Source organism: Phocoena sinus, chromosome 14, assembly GCF_008692025.1.
Source record: "Phocoena sinus isolate mPhoSin1 chromosome 14, mPhoSin1.pri, whole genome shotgun sequence".
In the NCBI taxonomy this organism is placed as follows: Eukaryota; Metazoa; Chordata; class Mammalia; order Artiodactyla; family Phocoenidae; genus Phocoena; species Phocoena sinus.
Genome location: NC_045776.1, coordinates 80,004,950 through 80,027,692, shown reverse-complemented (window position 1 = coordinate 80,027,692; position 22,743 = coordinate 80,004,950). Strand labels below are relative to the sequence as shown.

General features: G+C 43.0%; 1 protein-coding gene across 8 annotated transcripts in view; it reads left to right on the top strand.

Annotated features, from left to right (window-relative positions):
* The first annotated feature begins 5,519 nt into the window (after window positions 1-5,519).
* Window positions 5,520-22,743, top strand: part of CIT (citron rho-interacting serine/threonine kinase) — a 173,994-nt gene continuing 156,770 nt past the window's right edge. For 5 of the 8 annotated variants that reach the window (XM_032654115.1, XM_032654111.1, XM_032654109.1 and 2 more), the window contains exons 1-4: window positions 5,520-5,580; window positions 6,615-6,717; window positions 11,824-11,965; window positions 20,372-20,547. In XM_032654115.1, the coding sequence (XP_032510006.1) occupies window positions 6,622-6,717; window positions 11,824-11,965; window positions 20,372-20,547 (414 nt within the window). In that variant the 5' untranslated portion in view covers window positions 5,520-5,580; window positions 6,615-6,621. The remainder of the gene's footprint in view (window positions 5,581-6,614; window positions 6,718-11,823; window positions 11,966-20,371; window positions 20,548-22,743) is intronic. The other 3 variants (XM_032654114.1, XM_032654113.1, XM_032654110.1) reach the window with 1 other exon arrangement.

Sequence of the window (22,743 nt, the reverse complement as noted above, 5' to 3'; positions counted from 1 at the left end):
GGTAAGTTTCATGTGTATTTTACCATGGAAAAAAAAAAGCTATGCAAAGCCGGACAGTGTCTTCCTCAATAGATACAAGCCCCCGAATAGAGATCTTGGGCTTTTCTGAAAACTGATGCTAATGAACAACAGAATACACGGGTAGAAAAGGATCTACCCATCCCATGTTTTGTGTTTCTTTTCTTCCCAAAGTCCTCCCAGCTGGGTTTGCTCTTCAGGGTTGGAAGGCCTCCTTCAGCACCCACACATGGAGAGCTGAAATAATCTATATTGCAGTCTCCCCAGGTGTTTTAACTTTAATAGAAGTTGAGAAATAAAGAGAACATTATAGAGGTGCTTTGAGAGCAGAAGGAGTAGAAAAGTGCAACCCAATATTATTCATTGTGGAAAAAGCCAACCCAGTTAGTTTTAAAGAATGAAGTTGCAAAGAGAGTTCTTTTTAATGAATAGGCTTGTAGTCATTAAAAAGAGCATCTTTGACCTCATCTGCTACTCTCCTTGCCTGCATGAATTCTTCAACCTTACGGGTTGTGGTAGGCCCAGTCGTAGCCTCCAAAGATGTCCACTTCCTAATCCTCACCAATTGTGGATGTTACCTTACTTGGCCAAAGGGACTTTGCAGAAGTCATTAAATTAAGGATTTTGAGTTGGAGAGGATATCCAGGCGGGCCCAATGTAAGTACAAGCATCCCTATGAGGGAAGCAAGAGGGTCAGAGACAGAAGGAAAGGTAACAAATAAAGGGGAGAGGAGAGAGAGAGAGAGTGAGAGAGAGAGCAGAAGATCCCAGAAGGTGCTACATCTGTTGCTACATTGCTGGCTTTAAAGATGGAGAAAAGAGCCATGGATCAAAAAGCTGAAAAAGGCACCAGCAAGGACTCTCCCCTGGAGCCTCCAGAAAGAGCCACCCCTGCCAGCACCTCGATCTTAGTACAGTGAGACCTTTGTGGTTTTCCTGACCTCCAGAACCGTAAGAGGACAAACCTGTGTTGTTTTAAGCCACTACGTTTGTGGTCACTTGTTACAACAGCAACAAGAAACTCATACACTGGCCTCCTTACTGTTTCTCCAATGCTTCAGGCTCCATCCTACTTCAGGGCCTTGTCTTTGCTGACCCTGCTGCATGCAGTGCTCTTACCCCAGTTGTTTGCATGGATTTGTCCCAAATTTGGAGTCTTTATTTGAATGTTACCCTCTCAATGAAGTTCTTTGCGAGCACTTTAAGATTGCAACCCCTCCCCTGCACTCTGTGGGCCCCTCTTCTGGATCATTTTTCCCCATAGCACATCTTGCCGATTTTCTGTCTCTGCCCACTAGAATACGAACTCCCCAAGGTCAAGGACTTTGTAGTTTATCTACTGTTGTCTCCCCAACACCTAAAAGAGTACCACAAACAGTAGGCACTCAGTAAATGTTTGTTTGCAAACTTATTCTTCCTTGTTAGATGCTTTGTCTAAGGTCAAAGAAGGAAAAAAAAAACATAGATGGGAACTCATTCCAACTTGGAGAAAACATTTGGAAAATGATGGTGTCAATGAAAGTTCTAACAGTTAAAAATTTCAAAACATTTAAAATGTATTTTGACTTGTTTGGGAGCTCTGCTGGTTGAAATAAAGTATATTTAATGTATTCATTGGAAATTTTCACATCGTACAGTTATAACAGGTGGTTCTCAATTCTGGGCAATTTTGCCATCCAGGAGACATTTGGCAATGTCTGGAGATATTTTTGGTTGCCACCACTGGGAGCATATGCTAGTGGGTAGGGCATCTACTGGGTGGAAGCCAAGATACTTCTAACATCCTACAACACCTGGTTTATACCTGGGAGTATAAATCAGTACAGTCTCTTTGAAAAAGAGTTTGCCACTATTTGCTAGCTATACTTTTTCCTAACACACAGTAACATGTATAATTTTAAAAATAAATGACATTTGTATGTGACCTGAAAGTGTCTCTCATGCCAGTGGTGGGGAAAACAGGTAATACCTGGGATATGGCTTGCTCTTAAAAGGACTCAGCTTAAAAAAAAAAAAAAAAAAAGGACTCAGCTGACGGTGCTTTCTAGAAGCATTCCCTAGAAGTTACCCACAGCCAAAATATCTTGAGGGACATTCATACATAGCTGGGACCAGAATAGCTTTGTCTCTTTATATCTAGAATGGGGTTAGCTTCTTACTTTTCCTGTCCTTCGGGGGCATGGTTTGTACAATACTTAATGTTCCACTAAGTCTCGTTCGAGTCTTGCAGTCATTCCTCTTACCTCTTTAAGGTGCCTTGGAGCATCTCTGCTTGTGTTACGGCCCAGTTGAATGCTCTGAGGGCAATCACATTTCTGTTTTCTTCGTGTTTTGGGAATGTGCTGTGACATACCACCTGCCACCCCTCCCTTGTTGCCAGGGCCCTCTGGAGTCTCCATTGTTACAGGAGATTATCACAAAGTTTCACCATCTTTTGCCTACAGCTCCATCTCCCGACTATAATGGGCTTTTCAAAGACTGACAAGGAGGGTATCTTTTTCCTTTTGGTACCCCCAGTGCTTGGCACAATAAAAAAACTTTTTTTAATAAAATAAATGAATAATTGAATGTAAGAACATCATGAAGTCCTTCACTATGACTCAGTGGTGATGATGTTCTTCCAGAGTCTCCATCACAATAATCATCATGGATTCCTGTTCTGCATAAAAGTGGTAATTGTTTCATTCTGCGCAAGAACAAAGAGACAGTCTCAGCTTTCCTGTCAGTGTAGTTTTTTTTTTGTTTGTTTGTTTTTTGGGGTCCGCGGGCCTACTCATTGTTGTGGCCTCTTCCGTTGCGGAGCACAGGCTCCGGACGCGCAGGCTCCGCGGCCATGGCTCCCGGACCCAGCTGCTCCCACGGCATGTGGGATCTTCGCGGACCGCGGCACGAACCCGCGTCCCCTGCCTTGACAGACGGACTCTCAACCACTGCGCCACCAGGGAAGCCCTGTCGGCCTAGCTTTAACGACGGTTATTCTCTTTGGCAGTGTCTTATCCTTTTAGTATTGGCACACCGCCGTTGGTCCCTCCTAATGCTCTTTCTTCATATGCTTACTGTGCAGTTACTACTTCTGAAAGAAAATTGGGGTTAATGTGGTTTTTGCTTTATGTTTCCTTATTCATTTTATTTATTGTTTTTCCCTTGTTCTGTTTCACAAAGGATTTGCAGAGGCCAGCGATTGTTCTAATAGGAAATTAGTAGGCAGGATTCAGGGAAATGCAAAATGGTGCTGTTAACATTGTATTCTAATTTAGGATGAACAAGTCCCAAGATTCTGGTAAAGACTTCTATTTCTGACACCTGGAAACTAACAGGTTTGGCTGGATTAGAAAAATCAGCAGAGGCATTGACTAGATCCACATTCTCACCTTTCTGAGATTTTTTTATATCAAGTTAACAGCGTCTGTGACCTACTTTACCTCTCTCTTCACCTTGCCATCCCCAAACTTTGGTTAACTCTCTCATGTCATTAGAAGTATTTGTTATTTTCATATATTTTTCTGGACTGGGTCAGCCCTTGCAACATGACAAAAGCAGAGGCTGGGAGGATTTCTAACATCTGCTGAGAAGCAGGTTTTGTATAGAGGAAAGGATTTGGAGTCAGACAGTCCAGAAGTTCCAAATCCAGCTTCACCACCTAGAGCTGAACAACTGAAGATTAGTCACTCCATATCTCTCAGCCTCAGTTTCCCCATCTGTAAAATGTGGATTATAGTTCCTCCCTCTCAGGGTTATAGTTAAGATTAAATGAGATGTGCTTGATTAAAAAAAGGGGGAAAGGGGTTTGCTAAATAGTAGCTATCATTATTATCCCAGGATTATGTTTGGGGGGGAAAAAAGTGTATTAAGCAAGTCTGTAGCTTTGGTTTTATACTGATGTGTGCATGCGTGTGTGTGCCTGCATGCGATAACACGTTTCCAGTTCTATCTAGTGTAGGGATTGGAAATGTACAGAAAGGACTGCCTCCCTTTCAAATTTTAGAAATATACATAAATAGAACATCTATACACACAATTTACAAATTGTGAAACAAAAATCCATATTATTACTAGCTAGGCTGAGAACTAGATCATAGTAGCAACATGACTCCTGAAAGGTCACCATCCTAACCCTAGGTAACCACTCTCTGGACTTTTGCTTTCTTTATGGTTTTATCACCTGTATATACATCCTTCTCTAAATATTTTATTTTGTTTTCCCGCTTTTGAAATTTATATGAATGAAAACATACCTTAATAACCTAAAAGGGAAAAGAATCTGAAAAAGAATATATGTGTGTGTGTATATATATGTATACACACATATATATGTATCTGAATCACTTTGCTTTACACCTGAAACTAACACAACATTGTAAATCAACTCTACTCCAATAAAAAGACATACTTTATTGTTTTGCTTCCTTCACTCAGCGTTGTTTTGAAAGTCATTATGTCATTGTGTTCAGCTGAAATTTGTTCCTTTTCATTGCTGTATGAAAACACTGCAATATAAAAAATTATCCTTTCTATTGCTGATGGATATTTGGGTTGCTTCCAGTTTTTCTTTGTTTTTTGCCATGATGTTGTACGGTACTATTTGTACATTCTTGTACATATCTTCTGGTGTACACAATTAGGAGTTTCTCTAAGGTATATACCCAGGAGTGAGTCATAGAATGTACATATCATCAACTTTACCAAATAGTGGCAAACTCTTTTTCAAAGAGACTGTACTGATTTATACTCCCATCGGCTATGTATGAATGCCTGTAGCTCCATATCTTTGCAAACACTGTCAGACCTCCTCCCCCATCCCCCGCCCCAATCTGGGTGCATGTTGTTGTATCTCATTGTGGTTTTAGTTTTCTCATTTCCTGATTAAGAATGACGTGGAGTATACTTTCGTATATTTGTTGGCCTTTTGGATTTCCTCTTCAGTGAATTGACTAAGTTCTTGTCTTTATTTTAAAATGTCCTATCAGACAGTCTCAAAACCTTCACCTATTTGTTGCAGGACAATCAGTCATCGAGGCAGATGGAATTTCAAACTCAAAACATTTGCTGCCTCAGCTGTACCCTATAGCAGAGAACCAGCTGGTTTACCAAAGTAACAAGTACTTCGACCTTAGGCAGGATTGAGGAACAAGACTACCAGGCAGAGCGGCCTAGCTGTCTTCCTCCTCGCAGGTGGCCTGGGAGCGAGCAGGGGACACGGCCCCGGGATCCCAGAGATCCCCAGAGATCCCAGACACAAATAGGCGCGCAGTCAAAATTGCATCCTTGTGCTTAACCGCCAATTTCAAACTTCCAAGACCTGCCCTGCCGGGTTTGCCCTCCCCGTTTCCCATTGGCCATGAGTCAAAGGAAGAAACAATTTGATTGGCTATCTCTTTCACTTCCTCTGTCCCTTTAAGAACTTGGGCAGGGCCTGGTTGAGATACAACTGTCCATCATAGGAGCGGGAACGCTGATTGGTCCAGACGTATCTGGGCCCCGCCCGCGCCGTTCCACGGGTTCAAATGCTGCGGCGGGACGCCCGGGGCGGAGCGGAGCGCTGACTGGCGGGGTCGGCTGCGCGTGAGTGTGGTTCCCCTACGCCCAATTTCCCCTCCACCCCATCCTGCAAGACCTGGGGAAGGGCCTCCTCCACCCACACCAATCCCGGCTTTGCCTCTCGGAGCCGGGAGGGCGGCGGTTCCACCCCTAGGGCTTCCGGGGGTCGGGAGGGTCTTCCTAGGCTGGCGGTGCACTGGCCCACTTCCACCAGGGCCGAGGGGTCGCCCAGGCGATGCTGCGGCCAGAGGAATTGTTCCTTTCTCAAGCTTGGTGGGATCCTGTGTTTATTCTGCCCTGCCTCCTGTCAGCATTACTAGTGGGGGCTGGTAGCGCCTTAGAATCTGTGTGACCTTAATTTGTTTTAGTGTCTTCATACTCTTCGTACCCATCCATCACTCTTACTTCCTGCCTCTTTCACCCTGTTCCAGCCCAGCTATTGTTAGAGAAGCCTACCTAGGTCCTGCCTCAGAACCTTAACTCTGACTGTGCCCTCTGCCTGGGATACTTTTCTTTCCCCAGTTATCAGCAAGGCTTGCTGCTTTAACGCCCTTCAGGTTTTGGTTCAGATGTCACCTTCTCAGTGACGTTACTCTGACGCCACTGTTACACACACACTGCCATGCCCCAATTCCCCCATCTTGCTCTTTTTCTTTCTTTTTTTTTTTTTTTGAACCCCATGGCGCTTGAAACCTTTCAACATACCTGTATTATGTAATTTGTTTATTTTCAGCGATTTATTCAGTAGCTATTAGTATTTATGTGCTGGGCTATATGTTTCCCCACTATATGAAGATAAAAGTCCCTGCCCTGGTGGAGCTTACATTCTAAGGAGGGCAGATAAACAGACTTTTAAGAGAGTATGTCAGATAAGTGTTACTCCTGTTACACTGAATAAAAATCTGATTTTTAATCTCCGTCATCAGACTGAGCATCCCAAGACCCAGTGGTGGCTGATTTTCACCTCCCTTTCCTGATATCCTGAGGGAGCTCGGGATCTCAAGCCCTTCCTGCTCAAATCTGCAGAACACAATTAACCCATCTTCCTTCATCACCAGTGAGGAGATGTTGAAGTTCAAGTATGGAGCACGGAATCTGCCGGACGCTGGTGCTGCGGAATCCATTGCCAGCCGGGCCTCCAGGTTGAATCTTTTCTTCCAGGTAAGAGACTGGCTTGCCAACTTTGCTCACCTCTGTGTGTTTCCTTGGAACCTCTTTGTTACCTTTGCTTTTGTTATAGGACTGAGGCTAATCCAGGAGAAAATCCCCTTTGGTGTTTCATATGTGCTGATAGTTTTGGAAAGGAGCCGTTGTTCAGACAGGAGTGGGTGGCTCAACTTGCCCTGGAAGGAAGACCTTTTTTATGACTTCAGTACTAAAGTTTGTCCTTTTATTAAAGAAAAGTAATTGAACAAAGACACTCTTTTGACCGAATTTTCTATACTTGTAATCCTATAGAAATACAGAAATCCTTTTCATTCAAGGGATGTTTATAGTTTAGATTAAAAAAAAAAAAACAGTTTTGATAAATACCACACCTGTGAAACCCCCTTTCCTCTCAAGATACAGAACATTTCCATCACCCCAAAGGATTAAAACTTAATGTCAGATTTTTTTTCCATGTAGATTTCTAATTCTTTTGTTTCTGATGTAGGTGGAACACCGTTGATGTAGAAATCCTTGTTTGACTTACGTATTTGTAAGTCAAAGGGACAATACAGATAGTGGTGAAGATTTAGGTTTGAACCCAGGCCCCAGTACTTGTTAGCTGTGTTACCTTGGGCGAGTCAGTTGCCTTCTCTGAATCCATTTTCCATTCTCTATAATAGAGGTTATAACACCTAATTTACAGAGTTGTGAGGATTAAATGAGATAATCCATGTAAAGTACTTAGTTTCTTGCCCAGCTCTCGGTAAGCCTTTTATAAATGGTAACTATTATTAATAATAAGTGTAGAAATAGTATTAGTGACAGTAATAATAAATTTTTTTTTAGCAGTCTTTCCTGATCTTTTTCTTTCCAATTAATACATGCTCTCATAGGCTTTTTAAAAAAAATTTATTTAATTTTTGGCTGTGTTGGGTCTTCATTGCTGCGCGTGGGCTTTTCTCTAGTTGTGTAGAGCGGGGGCTACTCTTCGTGGCGGTGTGCGGGCTTCTCACTACATTGGCTTCTCTTGTTGCGGAGCACGGGCTCTAGGCGCGCGGACTCAGTAGTTGTGGCTCACGTGCTCTAGAGCTCAGGCTCAGTAGTTGTGGTGCACAGGCTTAACTGCTCCACGGCATGTGGGATCTTCCTGGACCAGGGCTTGAATCCGTGTCCCCTGCATTGGCAGGTGGATTCCTAACCACTGTGCCACCAGGGAAGCCCAGTAATAATAAATTTATGTTCACATAGCAGTAGTTATATTTAAGAAGGCATTTTTGTATGATACCTGTATGATGATAAATAGTAATACTATTTAGTAGTAAGTTAATAGTAATACTATTCAATTTAATAGTATTTAATAGTAATACTAATACATTTAAACCAACTATACTGGTTTAAATGTAATAGTATTTTACAATGTTATATTAGTTTCAACACTAATACGATCTTGAGGACATTTTCCCCAAGATATTGGTATTGGGGAATGTTCAAACAGGTCAGAATGGGGACAGATTGAAAGTGTAGGTGGGAGCATCCCCATCACCATTTAAGTCATGAGCCATTTTTCACTAATGAATAGTCTATTTTTAACCTCAGCTGACTGAGTGCTACCACTTTTTAACCCCTTTATCGTTTTACTCCCAAACTTTCAACTTATGACAGAATTTATTAAGGGCTTATCATGTGCAGATGTGGAGGGAGACAAAGACTTGCCCAGAATCACACAGCTTGTAAATGGCAAAGCCATGCCCAGTTTTTGGTCTGTGGGTATGTAACTGCTGGGCAATACCGCCAGAGTATGTCAGAGTTTATTAAGTGTGTCTTGTACTTAAATGTCATTTTAACAGCAAGGATTGTGGATAAACCCCTAAGTCATCTTTTTTTTTAAACTAATGATTTCCACCCCGCTCCCAGGAAAGCTGTTATTTGCAAGTGTAGCGTAACCCTAACATTCGCCTTAATATAAACAGGTAAGGATACTGTTTTTCCCCCTTCCAGCTGAAACTGCATTCCTTCTTGGATGGGACTTGAACACAGCCAAAACTCAGATTGGACTTGAACCCACGATCCCTGACTTAGGAGGGGACTTGAACCCACTGTCCTTTAATTGAAACCATTCACCTGGTGTCAGGACTTAACTGAAGCTCAGGTTCTCTTGTCTCAGCACAGAAAAGGCAAAGAGTGAGTTTCTTAGCATAGGATGCTTGTGAGAGATACAAACAGCCGACAAGGGAATGCAGCCCCGAGAGCAAAGAGGGGCTACGTTTTTATAGTCAAAGAAAAAGTGGGGAGAGGGGAAGACCACCTTTTTTCTCATTTTTGGGCAGACATCAAGGCTTATATCATTAGTTCTTCCTTTGACCCTATATGGTCTAACCGGGACTGTCATGGTGCTACTTAAGTCATGTGTATTAGCAGGAGAGTGGTAACATATACTAAAATATGGTAATTCATCTCAGGTTTCAATATAATGTCCCCTTTCACCTAGTTTCTTTCTCCTTTTACCTATATTTCTGTCTTGGATACATGCAGAAATGCTCCTCTTCAAGGACCATTAACTTCCTGACTTCGTGTAAAAAGATTCAGAGCCCATAACTATTGTCTCGTGTTTTAGCTATCAGGACTTGTGGCTTTAGTGTACTTGGTACTTGAATGCACCTGGTCTTCCTTCAAGGTAGTATAGATTGTTGCTAGGTTACTGGATTCTTTTCTTGAGTGGTCATTAGCTATAACAGTCTCCCAGACTCCCTTAAAATTCCCTCTCTGTCCTTAATCCCCTAGTGGGATTTCTAAACTATTTAATTATCCTACTCTATCCCTATCCCAGCGCCCTTTTAATGAGGTTTGTATAGAGAGTAGTGGTTTTGTTTTCCATTTAGGTAAGTACTTTAGACGGGGTCTCAGTTTCTACTTAACAGAACTTCCCCACAAGCTCTAGGTCAGTGGTTGGCAGACTTTAAAATTTTCGAGCCAGCAAAATTTTACAAATTTGCTGGGTTGACCTAGGTTTGCCAACTTTCTATTTTGCCAAGTAAGGAATGTAAAAAACACAGAGAAAAAAGAAAATCATATTATCTTCTTTATTTCATAAAGAAAAGACATTTTAAGAAATACCATGAGAGGAAGGACATCGTTGCAGAATAAAGGACCATTTTACAATTTGAATACATGTAGCTTTATAAAACAGTCATAATGTGGTGTTCATCTTTTCTTATTTCATGGCAGACTTGAAAACTTTGTTAAGACTCAGTACTGTATTTGGGAACAGCTGCTTAAACTCATTAAGGAACAGAAGAAACAGAGAATCTTAGTTTCCCAGTTAGTGACAGAGCTCTAAAGTGACAGAAGGGTGACCTTTTGTGACCCAGTGCTTCACAAACCTGGCTGAGGTCTGACTCTCTAGGGAGGACTTGTTACTAAACATATTCTAAGCTACAAACTGGGAAATTGGAATTCAGTAGGTTGGGTTGGAACCTGAGAATCTGTTTTTTTTTGTTTTTTAAGTGCTCCAGTTCTCCAAGTGATTCAGATGTAGCCAATCTGTTTCTGTTATCCAGTGCTGTGTAACAAACCACTCACAAAGTTTAAAACAACAGTGATTTATTTTGTCTTATGATTCTGTGGGTTGGCTGCATTCAACTAGGTGGTTCTTCTGCTGGGGTCACTCATGGGGCTGTATTGAGTTGGGAGCTTGGCTGGGACTGGAACATTTGGGTGCCAGCTGCTGGCTGGGGAGCCTCAGGGTTCTGCTGACCTCTCTTCTCCAAAGGTCTTTCATTATTCAGTCAGTCTAACCTGGGGCTTGTAATTTTTTTCTGTGGATAATAAGTATTTTAGATGTCATGGGCCTTACGGTCTCTGCTGCAACTAGTCAACTCTGTCATTGTAGCACAGAAGCAGCCATAGACGATGTGTAAATTAATAGGTATGGCTGTGTTCCAATAAAGCTTTATTTATAAAAACACACAGTGGGCCAGATTTGGCTGACCCCTGGTCTAGCCCAAGCTTCTTGACTTGGTGGATGGCTTCCCCAAAAAAGCAAAAGTAGAAGCCAGACTTCTTAAGGGTTCCACCTTGAACTGGCATATGATCCCTTATGTCATGTTCTGTTGGTTGACGTGAGTCATGGCGATGGCACAGATTCACGGGGAGAGGAAATAGATTCTGACTCTTGGTGGGTGCAGTGGCAAGTGCCTTCAGAGTTAGAGGAACTGTTGGTGGCCGGCTTTGCAGAGAGACCTGCACACAGTCCACAGCTTGGCACATGGGTTTCATTGCTCTAGACCAGGGGTGCAAACTCATGTCTTTGGGGGCCAGGCAGTGTAAAGGAGTCAAGTGAGCCAGATGGAAGAGCTGCGAGTCAGGTCTGCAGTGAAATGCAGACCACATCCGCTACCCAGAGGGGCAGCGCTCCTCAGCTGCAACTCAGCATCCCCAGGCAGGAATGTGGGGCATTGTTGCCAGATCTGCCAGGGTCTCACGAGAAGCCGGAAATCCTCCCCTCCCCTTTTTTTTTTTTGGTGTGAAATCTCCTGATTTTTCAATATTGGCAGATAACTCAAATTATTTTAAATACCACAGGCCAAACAAAACATGTCCGTGGACTAGATGCAGTTTGCCAGTTTGCAGCTGTTGCTCGAGATCGTGAATAAATTCAGCTTTAGCGCAGTCACTCCATTTACACGACCCTAGATTGTTCAAGTGAATTAAACCAAAGTTATGTCAGCAAACCTCTGGGAACACAGGGAGGAAGAGGCAATCATTTGTGTCCTAGTGCAGAGACATGGAGATCTGACAGGACCAGCAGGGTTCAGAGTAGATGTCCCCACGAGCCTCAGACCATTAAGAAAGAAGGACCTTTTCTTACTCTTGGCATGCTGGTGAAGTTTTTCTCCCGAGGTGCTGGAGGAAGAAGCCCACGGTGATGGAATGTCCGAGTGATAACTTAATGACTGTCAGTGGATGTTGCTTTAAAGAACGAGGCCACCGAATTACGTTGTTAGTGTGTGTCGTGAGCAGTTAGTCGAGTTGGTGGCTTGCAATTTACTCTGCGTGGATGTTATTGATCAAAGCTTTTCATTATTGACAGTGTCTCCATCTGCTGTTTGCTGTTTTTAGGGGAAACCACCCTTCATGACTGAACAGCAGATGTCTCCTCTTTCCCGGGAAGGGATATTAGATGCCCTCTTTGTTCTCTTTAAAGAATGCAGTCAGCCTGCTCTGATGAAGATTAAGCACGTGAGCAACTTTGTCCAGAAGTGTAAGTGTGGGCAACTTTTTCTTGAAAACTGTCCTGCTTAGAGAGAACTAGAAGGGTGCCAGAGGCGGGATGCGTTTGTGGTCGGTGGGAGTGGGTGGGAAGTCTGCTTTAGACGGACTCACCTTCAAGGTCAGCTTCCACCTTCTGTCTCTGGGAGACCGGATAAGTCTTGGTTGCAGGTGACAGAAACTCAACTCAAACTAGCTTAGGCCAAAAAGTGAACTAAAAAATTTTTAAAATTTTATTGAAGTATAGTTGATGTACAACATTGTGTTGATTTCTGCTGTACAGCAAAGTGATTCAGTTATATATATTGTTTTTCATTATGGTTTATCACAGAATATTGAATATAGTTCCACGTGCTGTGCAGTTGGCCTTTGTTGTTTATCCCAAAAAGTGAATTTTTTTTGGCTCATGAAACTGATAGTCCAGGGATGGGTCAAATTTTAGGCATGGCTGGTTCCAAGGACTTAAATAATGTCCTCTGACTTCATCTTTACACTCACTCAAAGCTGATTATTCATTAAGCATTATAAGCACAGTGCTTAGCGCCCACAGTATTTAATTTTAATAAATTGAATTTATTGTAATTAGTTTAACTTAATTTATTTTAAAATCATAAGAAAATATGGGTATGCTAATAATGTTTAATGATTCTGGATTATATTCATCTTTATATCAATGCAGTCATAAAAAATATATATATTTATATAAAATATATTTTTTATGGAGCAAGGGACTGACAAAGGCAGAAGTGCCTAGGGACTGTGAAAGTCATGAATAGGCCCTGCCCGCACCTTGTTGTTGTGTTTTATTTATTTATTTTAAAGTATTTATTTATTTATTTGGCTGCACTGGGTCTTAGTTGCGGCATGTGGGATATAGTTCCCTGACCAGGGATCGAACTCGGGCCCCCTACATTTGGGAGCGTGGAGTCTTAGCCACTGGACCACCAGGGAAGTCCACGAATGCACCCTGTTCTCGACTCTCCTTGACTTCCACGTGGTGGGGAAGTTGACTGCTGGTTCCCCAGTTTCGTATTTTTTCACCTGACCCCAGTGTTTTTCGACCAGCGGTGATTTTGCCTCCCAGGGACATTTGGCAGTATCTGGAGACAGTTTTGGTTGTCACAGCTGGCGGGGAGGGGGCTCATGGCAGCTAATGAGTGGAGCCCGGAGATGCTGCTAAATATCCTACAATGCACGGGGAAGCCCCCCACCACCCAGAACTCTGGGACTAGCGGGCCTTTCTGTCTCGCCGTGAAATCTCAGGGCCTCTTCCTCTCCATATGGCTCTTCTGTGTGGTCTCTCCATGAAGGGCTGGCCAACTACAGCCTGAGATGCCTGCTTTGTAAACAGAGTTCTGCTGGAATACAGCCACGCCTGTTCCCTAGGGCTGCTGTCACATCACGAGGCATTTGAGTAGGCGTGACCATATGGCCTACAAAGCCTAAAATATTTACTGTCTGGCCCTTTAAGAAAAAGTTGCTGACCCCTGGTCTACACTCTAGCAGAGATGTCTAGACCTCCTCCATGGCAACTCAGGGTTTCCAAAAGCACAAAAGTGGAAGCTGCCAGGCCATTTTTGGGCTCAGGCCTGGAAGGGACGTAGAATCTCTTTGGCTGCATTCCACTGTTTGCAGTGAGGCATAGGGCTCCACAGATTCCATGTGCCGGGGAACTACGTGTATCTTCCACTGTCTATGTTCATGCAATCCCAGGGAAGATTCTCATTGGCTCTGCTTTGGGTCACTTGCCCACCCCTTGACCAGTCACTGGGCCAGGGTGTGAAGTACTGTGATTGGCCTCATCTAGGTGCCCAGGGGTCCAGGGCACTGTGGTCACCAGGACCTCATGGGAAGGGGGATATACATTGCCCAAAGGACCTGGAAGTTTTGAGTGGATTAAACCAATGTATTGCTAAGTGACCGTCGGTACCCTGTCTGTTCTCAGTGCCCTCATCTGCAAAATAGGGGAAAACACATTATCTCATCAATAGGGATTGAATGAGTTAGTGCACAGTCCAGGCTTATCATGTTGCCTGGCACGTAGAAACAATAAATGTTACCCAATAATGATAACCATAAACCTCAATGTTTAATATATTGTGTACCTTTAACTTGAAAATGTACTTGGCGTATTTGTTCATGATTCTGTGTTTGTTTGAATAAGCTCCCACCTTATTTTGTGGAATATTTAAATTCTCAAATAGGGAGTGGGAGGGGAAGGGGAAGGGGAATTATGTGACAGACTAATTTACTGAGCTATCAACATGCACCTTCTTTAGTCCTGAGATTGCCCTCCGGTTCCTTTAAAGCAGTGGATCTTCTAGACTCATTCAGTAATCAGGGGACTAGACTTAGTGAAACATAGATTTTTCTAGTAGAATCCTCTTCCAGGGAGATGTTTCATATTTTTAAAGAGGCTTCCTGGAGAGTATGGTTGAGAGACTGTGACTGGAAAAGGGTGATTGCATTAGTATGCTTTTTTTTCTCCCCTTTGATTTTCTGTTTTGGAATGTAAGCTTCATTTCTCCATGGGAAGAAGGGTCCAACAGCTCTTACTGCATAAGTTTCTCGAGTCTTGCAATAGAGATGGAGATTTTCTTCAGGGACTGTTGGAGGAAGTGAGACAGAATAATACAGCCCTGAAGCAGTGCCCCTAGCTTGGGCCAAGAGAGGGCAGGGAGCTGGCATCTGGGAACCAGGGAAAGGCTTTTTGTTTCTTAATTGTTATTCTAGCCCCAGTGCCTAAAACAGTGTCTGGCTCACAGAAGGTTTTAATAAATATTGGTTGACTGACTATTGCTGATGAACAGAATAGTAGCAAAATCTTAAGTAGTATATCACATATTTTGTGTAAAAAATATCAAGCGTGATATTAAAACATGCAGACAAAGTGTTGATAATGGTTAAAGTTGGGCTCTTCTTGGTGATCTGACAGTAGCTGAAATTCTACCCTCTTTTAACTAGGTTCGCTGCAGGCAAGCGTATGTTCACAACCTTAGTACTTTGGGCAAAATGTAACTTTAAGAAGTTTTTTTTCCCCCTGATTGCAAACATGATACAAAGTAATTATTTGCAGCAATGTGGATGGACCTAGAGATTATCATACTAAGTGAAGTATGACAGAGAAAGACAAATATCATATGATATCACGTATATGTGGAATCTAAAAAAAATGATACAAATGAACTTATTTACAAAGCAGAAATAGACTTACAGACATAGAAAACAAATCTATGGTTACCAAAGGAGAGGGGAGGGATAAATTAGGAGTTTGAGATTAACATATACACACTGCTATATATAAAATAGGTAACTAACAAGGACCTACTGTATAGCACAGGGAACTATATTCAATATCTTGTAATAACGTATAATGGAAAAGAATCTAAAAAATATTTATATATGTATAGCTAGTCACTTTGCTGTACACCTGAAACTAACACAACATTGTAAATTAACTATATTTCAATAAAAATATTTTAAAAATACAAAGTTAAATATAAAAGGTCAGAGTGGGAGAAGATCCCTCAAAATCTTTCCTAAGATAACCACTGTTAACGATTTGGTGCGTAGTACTGCAGTTTTTCATTTGTCCTTATAAAATATTTATTATGAAATGTTCAAACATACCTAAAGGTGAAGAGACGAGTGTCGTGAGCCCGCACATACCAATCCACTAGCTTGAGCAATGAACCCTTTTCCATTGCATGTTCTAACATTACTGTGTTTTAATTTTATGCAAAATGGCTCATATGTTTATAATGCTTTTGCCACTAGGTTTGCTCACCAAGCAAAATATTTACTCGACAGGTATTTACGGAGCACTCGCTATGTGTCAGCTTCTGTTTTGGGTGCTGGGTTTACAGTAGTGATCAAGACAGAAAAAATCCTTGTTCTTGAAGAACATAGACTCTAGTGGAGGTCGAGCTACTGAATTCTTTTAAACATGTGCCTAATATTCTTTTATGTGGGTGGACTCTTAGGCTGTTTCCCCTTTCCTACTAACAGACCTCTAGGTTGTTTCTGATTTTTTTCCTGTAACAAACAGCGCTTATCATAAATATCTTGATATGTATGTCTTTGGAGCATTTCTGTGAAGGATGAATTCCTAGAGATTGAAGTGTCGCAATACTGAGTTTCTAAAAAGGAAGCAGTACACTCATCTGTGGTGGCTTTTGCCTCCTGGGTCCAAATATATATCTGACAAGGTCCTTCTTTGACTGCATTTTCATTCCATGCTTTGGGTCTTTACCTCCCCTCAGTGTTCGGTCTGCACTGGGCTCAGAGTGGACAGGGATGAAGGGTCGCTGTGGTTTTGAAGTCACAGAAGTTGCTGGTAGGGAGAGAAGTTGTGAAGGGTTATTTTTTCCACAGTCATAGACATGAGTTTAGCATCTCACCTGTTCACCTTAATAGTCCACAAGCCTGACCCTGTTGGACAGGGGAGGAGTTGGCAGGACACGGCCGAGGCCAGGAAGCCCCAGAGGAAGTTTGGGCAATGGCACCTACCCTCGGCACCAAAACCAGTAAGCCACTTGGTGTCTTTGGTCAACTTACACATTTGGAGGGCGGACCACAATGAAATCTGTCGTGTGCAAAATGAACCCCATGACGGACACAGCTTCCTGTGGTTCTGAGGTTAAGAAGTGGGGGACCCAGCAGCTGACAGTGGAGAGTGACAAAAGCAGAGATGACCTTCTGGACATTTAGATGGAAACCAATGCAGGTGAAAGTCCACTGGTGAAAACTGACTTCTTTTTTTTTTTTTGATGTTGGAGGTAGGAGTTTATTAATTTATTTATTTATTTGTGCTGTGTTGGATCTTCGTTTCTGTGCGAGGGCTTTCTCTAGTTGCGGCAAGCGGGGACCACTCTTCATCGCGGTGCGCGGGCCTCTCACTATCGCGGCCTCTCTTGTTGCGGAGCACAGGCTCCAGACACGCAGGCTCAGTACTTGTGGCTCACGGGCCTAGTTGTTCCGCGGTATGTGGGATCTTCCCAGACCAGGGCTCGAACCCGTGTCCCCTGCATTAGCAGGCAGATTCTCAACCACTGCGCCACCAGGGAAGCCCGAAAACTGACTTCTGATATGTTCTTTAATTGTCCAGTGAGCAATCCGTAATTGATATATAATTTAAGTCCAACTTGTAACAAGATTTTTTAAACTGGAAAAAAAAAAATCCAAAAGCCTTTGGATAACAGCATTGCGATGTGGAATGGTGTCTCAGAATTCTGAGAGCATCGTGATGGTGTTGCCTGCAAGCAGTTTTGTCTCCCTGGGTGATTGAGGTGCCTGGTGGTTGCCAGTGACAGACCCAGAGTTATTAAGTTGGACAATGCTGTAAGCAACACGGGGGCCCAAGGCCTAACAGAATCAGGAGAGCCTGGCCTTGTATGCGAGCAGTGATGAAATCAGGTTCAAGCCAGCATATTTGGGGAATTAATAATTCAAAACTCAAGTACTAGATCTGAAAGAAACTTGGAAGCGGGCAGGGCAGAAAGGCTGGGCTTGGCACAGTGATGTCAGGGCAAAAGGAAAATATCGTGCAGCTTTCAGTTTTGCTTCTGCATGGAATTCTCCCTGAAAGTGCTCTTTCTTTATTTTTTTGTTTTGCAACGGTCACGGTGAATTCATGCGGATCCACCACCCCTCTTGCCTGATTACTCAAGGGGCCAAAAGAAGGTGTTTTTAGGATGACTGTTGAAGTAACAGATGTGGTTACTGCAGTGATGTTCATCGTATGAGCCTTTGAGCTAAGTTAATTCAACTCTACCCACGCAACAAAGAAAGGGAGTGGGTAACAACAATTAAAATTGCATCGGCTAATTCATTAATATGTTGACAAGTGACTGTGGTTATGAAGTGGCTTTTCCCTTCGTTGGATTCTGTCCCTTTCGCTGTGTGAACAACTCTCTGAGTGATTGTAACTCTAGAGTGTGGCTCCCAGCTTTATCTGGTGCCCACCCACAGAAATGAGGATCACTCCAGGGTACCCGTGAGATTTCAAGAGTTCCTTGGTCTTCACCATGGCACCTGTCTGAGGGATTCTCCAGGGTAATTTTGATTACATGTTTCTCTTGTCTTGCTTAGGAGTGTAACCCTCTATATGAGGCAGTTTCCCTATATCAGGCAGGATTGAAGGATTTGGTCAGTCATAACTGTTCCGCTCTATTCTTTTTTTTTTTAATATTTTATTGAAGTATAGTTGATTTACAATGTTGTTAATTTCTGCTGTACAGCAAACTGATTCAGTTATACATATATATATATTCTTTTTCATATTCTTTTCTATTATGATTTATCACAGGATATTGAATATAGTTCCCTGGGCTATACAGTAGGACCTTGTTGTTTATCCATCCTGTATATAATAGTTTGCATCTGCTAATCCTAAACTCCCAATCCATCCCTCCCACCCCTCCTCCCCCTTGGCAGCCACAGGTCTGTTCTCTATGTCTTTGAGTCTGTTTCTGTTTTGTAGATATGTTCATTTGTATCGTATTTTAGATTCCACATATAAGTGATATCATATGGTATCTGTCTTTCTCTTTCTGACTTACTTAATATGATAATCTCTAGGTCCATCTATGTTGCTGCAAATGGTATTATTTCATTCTTCTTTTTAAAAAATTTTTTATTGGAGTATAGTTGATTTACAGTGTTGTTTCAGGTACACAGCAAAGTGGATCAGTTATACATACACACACATATATATATATATACTTTTTTTTTTTTAGATTCTTTTCCCATATAGGCCATTACACAGTATTGAGTAGAGTTCCCTGTGCTATACCGCAGGTTCTTATTAGTTCATTCTTTCTTATGGCTGAGTAGTATTCCATTGTATATATATAAACCACATCTTCTTTATCCATTCATCTGTTATGGACATTTAGGTTGCTTCCGTGTCTCGGATATTGTAAATAGTGCTGCTATGAACATAAGGGTGCATGTATCCTTTTGAATTATTTTGTCTGGGTATATGCCCAGGAGTGGGATTGCTGGGTCATATGGTAGTTCTATTTTTAGTTTTTCTGAGGAACCTCCATACTGTTCTCCATCGCGGCTGCACCAATTTACATTCCCACCAACAGTGCAAGAGGGTTCCCTTTTGTCCACACCATCTCTAACAGTTATTATTTGTAGACTTTTTAATGATGGCAGTTGTGACTGGTGTGAGGTGATACCTTATTGTAGTTTTGACTTGCATTTCTCTAATAATTAAGTTCCACTCTATTCTTTAGACCATTAGAGTTGTTGCAAATCCAGCGATGCCCCAACTTAGTGCTGTTAAATAAATATATGTTAGATTCCAAATCTGCCACCCGTTTAGTCCACACTTTAAACACTGAGAATCTCTCACTGTTCCGCCCCCTCCTCCAATCCCCCAAATTCATATGTTAAGGCTCTATCCCCCAACATGTGAAGGCTTTGGGAGATAATTAGGTTTAGATGAATTCATAAAGGTGGTCCCCCATGATGGAATTAGTGTCCCTGGAAGAAGAGGGACGAGGGCTCCTTTTCTTTCTGCCACATGAGGACACAGGGAGAAGATGGCCGTCCATCAGTCAGGAAGCGGGTTCTCTCCAGGATCTCAGTCTGCTGGCCTTCCCAGCCACCAGGACTTTGAGAAATACATGCCTGTTGTTTAAGCCGCTTTGCCCATGGGTCTGTGGTGTTTTATTAAAGCAGTCAGGGCAGATGAAGACACCAGCTGAGAGATTGCACTCTGAGAAGGAATAGTCTATATGCCAAGAAAAAAGATAGTTGCAAACCCATCCAGGTGTGTGATACGTCAGCTCTGCAGGACCAAGGTCAGGGCTCTATTTGGTTCCTTGGGGTCAGGCTTTTTTCCCCCTTTGGTAGCGCTGCTGCATATTAAGGCCAGGAAGGTATTTACTGACACGATCCAAGGGAGATAAGACTTGGGCTAGTGGGATAAAACTGAGCAGGACACGTGTAGTCAGAATGGAATGATCTGGAAGTCAACTCCAAAGTCGACTGACATGGGGATCACATTGCTTACATCCCATTATAAACTGATCTAAATGCTGGTAAGAACTTTTGATCACACACTGCCCTGCAGCCTCCAGAGAGGAGGAAGAAAAGCATGCTTTCCGTTCTCCTTCCCCTATTTTCTACGTCTACAGGATTCAAATCATAGCTGCCATGGAAACTGTGCTTTGGAATTTCTGGAGCCCTTAATTTTAACTTAGCATAGGAAAACACTTTTATGCTGATTTTATAATTATTCACGACGACGAGAAAGTGACTAAGTGTCTTCTGACAGCTAGGGAAGACATCGCAACACTTTCTTCTTCCTTTCTTTTCGCTTTCATAAAGATGCGCATATTTGAAGCACGTTATGCATCAGGAGTCACTCTTCCGTCTTTTGCAGATTCTGACATCGTAGCTGAGTTGCAGGAGCTCCAGCCTTCAGCAAAGGACTTTGAAGGGAGAAGTGTGGTAGGTTGCGGTAACTTTGCCGAAGTGCAGGTGGTCAGAGAGAAAGCGACCGGGGACATCTATGCCATGAAAGTCATGAAGAAGAAGGTTTTGTTGGCCCAGGAGCAGGTAGGAGCGTTTAACATCACAGCATTTTCCCCCTTTCTGTACCAGCATGTTCATTGCAGAGATGAGAATCTGCTGAATTGGCATCTGGGATGGAGCCAGTTTTCCTTTGCCTCTCTAGTTAATTACGGTGGCACAGCCAGGAAGGTCTGAACACTCTTGAACTGACATTGACTAATTTTGAAGACTGACAAGCTCCCCTGAGTTGCTTTTATAGTTGCATATTATTCAGAACCAACTTGGCCTTTTTTTTTTTTTTTTAAAGGAAGGATTCTTTTTTTTTTTTTTTTTTTAAATTTATTTATTTATTTATTTTTGGCTGTGTTGGGTCTTCGTTTCTGTGCGAGGGCTTTCTCTAGTTGCGGCGAGCAGGGGCCACTCTTCATTGCGGTGCGCGGGCCTCTCACTATCGTGGCCTCTCGTTGCGGAGCATAGGCTCCAGACGCGCAGGCTCAGTAGTTGTGGCTCACGGGCCCATTTGCTCCGCGGCATGTGGGATCTTCCCAGACCAGGGCTCGAACCCGTGTCCCCTGCATTGGCAGGCAGATTCTCAACCACTGCGCCACCAAGGAAGCCCCCAACTTGGCCTTTTCACTAATGAATTGGAGATGATCTTTCATGACCATCCCTTGGGGATTCAGAGATGTGCATGTTATGGGGTGAGTCAGATAGCCTTTGCTTTCGTACGCATCTTATATATTTGTGTTGTGGGCATGTGTATTTGATTTTAAAACAGGCCTCTGAAGAAATTAAATTGTTCTGTGGCTAGGGAGTTGCTGGGTGGAGAGCAGGTGAGAAGTTATCTTTCCTGTTGTGGTGTTTTTCTCTCTTTTAAACAAGGCTACTGCCTCCAGACAGTATTGATTCATTTGCCTCGTTTCTAGAGAGGTGGCCATCAGCCTTGGTGTTCAGAGAGCAATTTATTAGTTACCCATGTTCAGGTGCACATCATGTGTCTGATAATGGACCCAGCTCCGTGGGAAGCCTGCAAAAGGAATCGAAGCTCCATGGCTGTTAATTTCAGGGTTTTAGAACAACCTTGGAAAGTGGAGGTAAAGCACAGATCCGTAAAGCAGGCACTTAGGAGCTAAAGCATCACAGAAGAGGGAGCAGTTAGCAAATTCATGAACGATAGAATGAGGAGAGGTGTGGGTGAGCCAGAGACAGTTAGGGAAGGTTCACAGTGCTGAGAGGGAGCATGGGCTCCGGACAGAGAGAAGTGACGAGAATGTACCAGGTAGAAGTGTGGTGTGTGTGCCGTTCTGGAGGTGTGAGTATTAGAACGCTACGCAGATGTGTTTGTTTGTTTTTGTTGTTTAAGTGGTTTAGAACGAATAGACTGGGAGATGGGGAGAAATAAGGGCATTGGAGTTGGGAGGGGGTGATTGGTGGGAAACCTCAAGAACCCTTTTTTGGTTACTGTGATAAAATACATGCAACATAAAATTTACCATTTTAGCCATTTTTAAGTGTACAGTTTAGTGGCATTAAGTACATTCACAGTGTGCCACCATCACCGCTGTCCTTCTGCAGAACTTTTTCATCATCCCAGATAGAAACTCTACCCATTAAATAGTAACTCACCCTCCCCAAGAACTGCTTTTCGGAGTCACAGTTTAATTTGTGAGATGTTTGGGAATCACGTAGGTTTTTGGAGGAAGGCGGCTGGGATCTGGGTCTGAGTACCTAAGTGACTTTGTGTGGTCTCCAGTCAGAGACTCAGCAGAGGGCAGGAAGCTGCTTGTCAGCATCCAGGAAAGCTGTGGTGTGCGTTCAGGAATGAAATGTGGGCAACTTCACAGAAAGGACAAATGACAGGACATGGCAAATCATTCGGAAGAGAGGCGTGGAAGATGCCCACTCAGCCACGCAGCACCTAACAACCACCTGTCATCAGGCCACACCTGCTGAGCACCAGTCGTGTCTGGTGTGTTCCTAGGTCCTTGGAAGAGGCCTTAGATGTAGGCTTGTGCTGCTTATATTTCAGGTGGGAAATGGTGCATATCAAAGGAAGCAAATTCAGCGTCTACGATACTGCAGGCAAGTGATAGAGACACTCACATAGGTGTGCGTTCCTCCAGGTGAATGACTTGAGATGACCCCTTGCGAGGCGAGGGCTGGGAGATTTAAAAATCGCACACACCTGGGAGCTAATTAACCCCACCCACCCATTCCTTACCTGAGCCATGGTGAGGCTTT